General features: G+C 43.1%; 1 protein-coding gene across 1 annotated transcript; it reads left to right on the forward strand.

Annotated features, from left to right (window-relative positions):
• Positions 1–1207: 1207 nt before the first annotated feature.
• mycn (MYCN proto-oncogene, bHLH transcription factor) lies at positions 1208–6253 on the forward strand. The gene is made up of 3 exons (XM_058755955.1): positions 1208–1339; positions 1939–2592; positions 4496–6253. Exons 2-3 carry the CDS (start codon positions 1944–1946, stop codon positions 5224–5226), a joined length of 1380 nt encoding a protein of 459 aa, XP_058611938.1. The 5' UTR covers positions 1208–1339; positions 1939–1943; the 3' UTR covers positions 5227–6253.
• Positions 6254–6486: the final 233 nt, after the last annotated feature.

The following is a 6486-nucleotide window of genomic DNA, read 5'->3' on the forward strand; positions in this document are numbered from 1 at the left end:
TAACATTTTTATGTAGGCTATTTTGATATGATTGTAACCAATGTGCTTGGGACTTTTCCCCAGATATGTCAAGTCAAAAAAAAAAAATTAAGTTTATGGTAAAGTTCCAAAGTCTTTAGGTAAAGTTGCAAGATGACTAAAAAATAATCTCAAGAGAAAGCCTACTCCTTGATTGACAACTATCTCCCCTATTACTTTGGGTCACTGTGACCTAGAAGAGAAACGTGCTATTAATAAAACGAAATTAATACATTTTTAATATCATTTGGGGCTAAAATGTATTCTCCAAACTCCAAATTCATACAACAACCCCTTTAAATAGTGTGATGGGTCAAAACCCCATGGCTTCAAACGCTGAGGCAGAGAACAATTACCTCCCTACAACGCCCTTTACACCCACCCAATCGTACAATCCCAACTTTAGAAGTAAATCAACACAATCTACTACAGTTTCGTATCGACCGCTATCTGATAAGCATTTTCGTGGGTGAGCAGCAACACAAACCATACCTTGCTCCCTGAATGTAAACACAGACGGGCGCACTGCGCGTTCATCGCGTGTCCACATGGCGGCAGAAGTGAGTCGACACCCGGTGATGTTATGAGGATCGTCCGTTACCTCACTGACCTGAACAATGAGATGCTGCTGAGTCGCTCTGATCCATTCACAACACGCTCCATCCTGTTTGAACGCTTATAGTCTGCAACTGCGTTTATGTTCTGAATAAAGCAAATTACAGAGTAGATTAACAAGCAAAAATAAAACCCATCAAGTCATTTCAGACATTAACCTAAACTCTACTCCAGTCTCTTAAAGTGACAATTTGAAAATGCAGCCATCATTTATTCACCATCGTGTTGTTCTAAACGCGTACAACGCCTTTCGTTAAACCCAAAATATGTTTAGAAGAATATTAAAGGGACTCCGTTTACTTTAATTGCTTTTTCCCACACAATGAAAGTGACCGTGGACTGAGATCTGTCATTCTGTCCAGCATCTCCTTTTGCGTTCCATTAAAGAATTCATGCTTGTTTAGAACATGATGATTTTTTTATTTATATTTGTGTGATCCAATGCTTCATTATTGGCAAAAACACCTTAGATAGCGCAAACTGATGCTCTTTCCAAAGAAAATCACACAACACATACCTCGCCCGCGCCCCGCCCACTGTAGGAGGAGCCATGTCTCTTCTCTTCTAAGCGCTAGCAGCGAGAATAATACTTCACAGCCTCAAACACAGAAGCGCAGAGCAGTCTTCAGTCGCCCGCGTAGATGTGCGACTCTAAACGGGGGCACAGTGACTCCGATAAAGAAGGGACAAGAAAACGCACTCAGAGGTAGGACGCTCACGTCTTTTAGTGTCAGTTAAACTAGCTGTTTCCCTCACGCGAAATATAATTTCTAAACTATTTGCTTGTCTGCTCGACTTGCTATTGAAGGAGTTTGTGTCTTGTCCTATAATTGCAGTCCAAAGTTTAAGCGAGTTAATGAACGCTATCACAACAAACAATGTAGAGAGGATACTTCAAAGACATCTGTGGCTTAAGAGACTGCTGTATAGAACTGTATTACAACAAAATGTTATATTATGGAGTTTCTACTTACAGATGTCTTTATGACAAAAGCTTTGCACATTTTTATTTATTAGTAGTAGTAGTATTTAATAATGATAATAATTATTATTATAATCATAATTATTACAAATATAATAATTACAAATAATGCATTTACAGTTCTAAGTTTATTTAAGAGTATTATAATGAATATTTTCACACTACACAGGGAGGACAGTGAGATGACACTTAAAAGACATTAGAATGAGAGTCATTAATAAAAAGATGTTTGCCTTTTTACCTCCCAGTGTCTTTGTTGGGACAGAAGCATTTATTTTTAAAAGCTATGGCGATTCTAAGACATAAATTTGTGTCTTTCACAGGGAGAATGCCAGCTAAAACCATGAACTCCGATTTGGAGTTTGACTCCTTGCAGCCTTGTTTCTACCCGGACGAGGATGACTTCTACTTCTGCAGACCAGACGCTGCACCGCCTGGTGAGGACATCTGGAAGAAATTCGAGCTGCTGCCCACTCCTCCTCTGTCCCCGAGCCGGGCAGCGCTTCCAGGGGATCCAGGGGAGCTGGGTGCTGGGGCTGAGGATTGCTCTCTGATGGGCTTTGGATTAACAGACCCATTGGACTGGGCTTCCGAGCTTCTATTCTTACCAGAAGACGACATTTGGGGGGCATCAGACGGGGACCTCTTTGGCTCAGTTTTGGATACTACAGACAATTCCATCATCATTCAGGACTGCATGTGGAGTGGTTTCTCAGCACGTGAGAAATTGGAGCGGGTGGTTAATGAGAAACTCGGGAAAGCCATCTCTGCTCCTACCGTTACTGAAGCCGGTAAACACATGACAGTCAAGACACCCGAAATGAGCCACTCTATACCGGAGTGTGTGGACCCTACCGTGGTTTTCCCTTATCCAGTCAACAAAAGAAACGGGAGCAGCAGCAGCAGCCAAAGTGTGACACAGCTGAGGAGCCAACACTTGCCTCCAGTCAGTGCAGACGAGACTCCAAGTGACTCTGGTAAGTGTCTCCTGACATGCTGTTCATGTGAAGTTGTTAAGTTAAGTGTTTCCTAGAAACTGTCACTGAATACACAGTTTTTTCTAAACAATTCTGTACGTGTATATACATATATATATAATTTTTATAATTATGTTATATAATTTTTATTTTTTATTAATGACCATTTGCACCAAATTATGATGATGCTTCTAAATAGTTTGGAAATCTATAGTTTGGCCTAGTTTGTGAGCGGTCATTGAGGTAATTTTTGAAGATCATATGACAGGCCCTGAATCGGATTAGTGTGTGACATTCCAGACTGCTGGTCACACACACACACAAACACACACGCACGCGCGCGCAAACATACATTCAGTAGTAGTAGTAGTAGTAGTAGTGGGCGGTGATGGGGAGTTTATGTAATAGGCTACTCGGTCTGCATACCCAGTAGATGGCGGTAATATTTGATGTTGTCCATGATGTTGAGCCATTTGGCCGAATAGCTCATGGTTAAAGATTTAATGCAGAGAATAACGTCACTGAGCCACATCACACAGAAAACATGTCCTTATCTGCCCTCCATTAATCTGGTTTAAGGCACGGAATCACAATCTAATTTGAGAATTTATTAGGTCACAGCATTGTTTCTTATGATATGCAAGATTGTTTTAAAACATAAATGTTATTTTTAAAATTGCTATTTTTATTTATAAATTGAGAGCTCTTGGTTGTGTAAAACCAAAGGCTCAGATGTTTGGGAGGGGGGGTGGTGTGAGCAAGGGCAGATTGCATAAAAGCCGAGCCCCTAAATTCAGTGCCCCCCAATAAGTCGCTTCCCTTCGAAATGAGAACTTGTTTCAAATGCAAATCCCAAACGACAATCACACGTGGGTGAGAGAATAAGAGCTGGCACTGGGCACCAGCATGCGAAAAAGGAGGCATGCGCGTGCATCCACGAGAAAGGCAAACCTGCCCCCCCTCCTTTCTGCCCAGTGGGCTGAGCTTGGCAAGCCAAGCATCTTCCAGAGAGGTGCAGTGAATGATAATGACAAGAAAAAAAGACGAGGAAGGGGAAAAAAAGAGAGATGATGGGTCATCTCTCTTTACAGGGTGACGGCTTTGAACAAGCGGAGCCTTTCCTCCAGCTGTCTGCTTGGCGCCCCTCCAGGGCAGCGGCTTAAGACGCCATCAGATCAGTGTTACTCGGCAAAGCCCGCGAATAATTGGACCACACGATTACAACGCTAGTTTTTCCCGCCCGTGCTGTTATCCCTTTTCGCGGCAAACCAGTGGAAAAGGGGAACGCGCTGACTGTCTGCATTCTGTTGGAGACTAAATTACCCCGTTTGGTCTTTCCTTAACACTGGCAGACGGTTTCCTGTAGGGAGCTTTTGAAGTGAGAGGCTGTGGGCTCCAGTAAATGCCAAACAGTCTTCATGTGTGGTTTAGCTGATAATCACGTCCATTATCTCATAAACATAGCTCTCGGGCGTCACACTGAGGCCGTCTTGCCATCTAAGCTTAATTTGAAAAGTGTCACCAGTTGAGAAAGCACCAAGCGAAAAGTCTAACTTGACAGCAAAACAGCTTTTGTGAGAAAATATGACATGACGAAATGCTCATGTGCTGGCAAACCCCTTCATTAGGTGCTGTAAATAGAGGGTGTGTGTTAAAGTAGAAAGTCAAATCTAAGGTGGTCCAGTCTGGGGAGAATCCAGCTCCTCTGTGTTTGACAGAGCGTGTTCAGATGATTGCATTGAGCAATTGTCTCATCTGCCCACACAAAGACTTTAACTGCAGCACACACCCAGAGAAAACACAGGCATGTTTCCTTTAAGTGCACTTGTTCATACCTGTGCACCTCTAGAGGAATGGTTGCACAACAAACCTGCTAACCTAAATCTCCTTTTTTCCCCTCTAGATGATGAGGATGATGAAGAAGAAGAAGATGATGATGAGGATGATGATGATGATGAAGATGACGACGAAGAAGAAGAAGAGGAGATCGATGTCGTCACAGTGGAGAAAAGGCGTTCCATCACAAGCAAGATAACCAGCACTGGTCTGTCTGCCGCCTCTAACTCTCAAGCGTCCACAGGAGGGCGGTTGGGATCCGGGGTGAGCAAAGCTCCACAGGAGCTCATTCTGAAGAGGACGGCAGCAGCCTCCATCCACCAGCAGCAGCATAACTACGCAGCCCCATCCCCTTACTCTGACCAGCAAGACGTACCCAGCGCTCCCCCAAGCAAGAAACTCAGAATCGACAACAGCACTATAACTCTACGCACTGGCAGGAACCAGAACTCTTCACCGAACTCCCCTACTAACGGCGTACCAAGCCAGCGAATGAGGAAGAGCGACTCCAGCAGCCCACGATGCTCCGATTCCGAGGACAGCGAACGCCGGCGAAACCACAACATCCTGGAGCGCCAGCGGCGCAACGACCTGCGCTCTAGCTTCCTCACTCTGCGCGACCAGGTGCCCGAGCTGGCGCACAACGACAAGGCGGCGAAGGTGGTCATCCTGAAGAAGGCCACCGAGTACGTCAGCTCCCTGGAGTCCCAAGAGCTCCGACTCCAGCAGGAGAAAGACAGATTGCAGGCCCGACGACAACAGCTCCTCCGCAGGCTCGAGCAGGCCAGGACTCGCTAACCCTTAACCCTCGTTGGCCGAATGCCTCACAGCTAATGGTCGACGTCAAATGACGAACGACAGAGCGCTAAGGCTAACGGCTTAAAGTACATTCTAGGGACACTCACTGCTGACACTTTTTTGCACATTTTTTGACGTCAAGAATGTTTCAGGTTTACTTTGTCACCCCAATCACGCTACAACGGAGTTTGGTAAACCCAACTTCTCCTCAACGGCAAGACTCTCATAAACACAGCTAGTCTTCAAAACGTGATTGGGTCGACGAACTTTGTGTTCACGCTCTTCCTGCAAAACGGACACTAAACAAATGACACGAGACACTTCGAATGGCTATAATCTTTCACACCTCACCGGTGCTGAATCTCATGGATGTACCTCTGCGCACCTTGATGTCAGACACTTTTGTAAATAGATTAGATTTTAAAAGAACGTACACTCAGTCTGCCTTGTTTTTGTATACGGTTATCGTCTTTTGGTTTTTATAAAGATGTCAAAAGCTGCCAATAACTAGACTGGAAGTTTATATACCTTTAACAAGTACTGTAAGACCTCAATTTGTGAGGATGTTTGTAATATAAGGACACATTGTTTTGTTTTTGGATTCTTTTTTGTCTTAATAATCTCTGTTATGACACGCTTTACTAATTCTTACATTTATGCTTTAGTGTGCTTCTGATACATACTAAATTTGATACTTATATTTTCGTATGAAAATGAGTTCTGAGTAGATATCACTTTATCTTGTTTTTATTCTTTTTTCTACCTTAATTTCTTTTGTACAGAAAATTCTTTCTATCTCCATTTATAAGGCTTCTATTCTTTGCTGTCTTTCTCTTTCTTTGTTTATATATTTGTAAGTATTGGGTTCATAGAACTGGGTCAGTGGGAAAAAAAGTGTTTTTTTCTCCTTTTCTATAATGTACATTTTAGTGCTGCAACTCACAGCACTTTGAAATACCTCATTTTGAAAAATAAATAGACATTTTGAAAACAAAAGAGCTTGTCAAAGGAAGAGTGCTTCTGTATCGCTGCTAGTGCCGTTTGAGTCCTGTCAGGAATTGAGAAACAAAACGCTGAACTACATTTCAGACATGCTTGAAGCCCCTCTGTGGGCGGCAACATCCACATTTCAAACAGCTCTGAAAAACTCGCTAAGTTATGACTTTCAAGGGGATGTAAGTTATGACTGATTGAAAGCAAAAACCCACAGTTAAATCATGCTGTCAAATAAAAATACCTGTCACTCATTTCAAGCATAAA

This window comes from Onychostoma macrolepis, chromosome 20 (assembly GCF_012432095.1).
Source record: "Onychostoma macrolepis isolate SWU-2019 chromosome 20, ASM1243209v1, whole genome shotgun sequence".
NCBI lineage: Eukaryota > Metazoa > Chordata > Actinopteri > Cypriniformes > Cyprinidae > Onychostoma > Onychostoma macrolepis.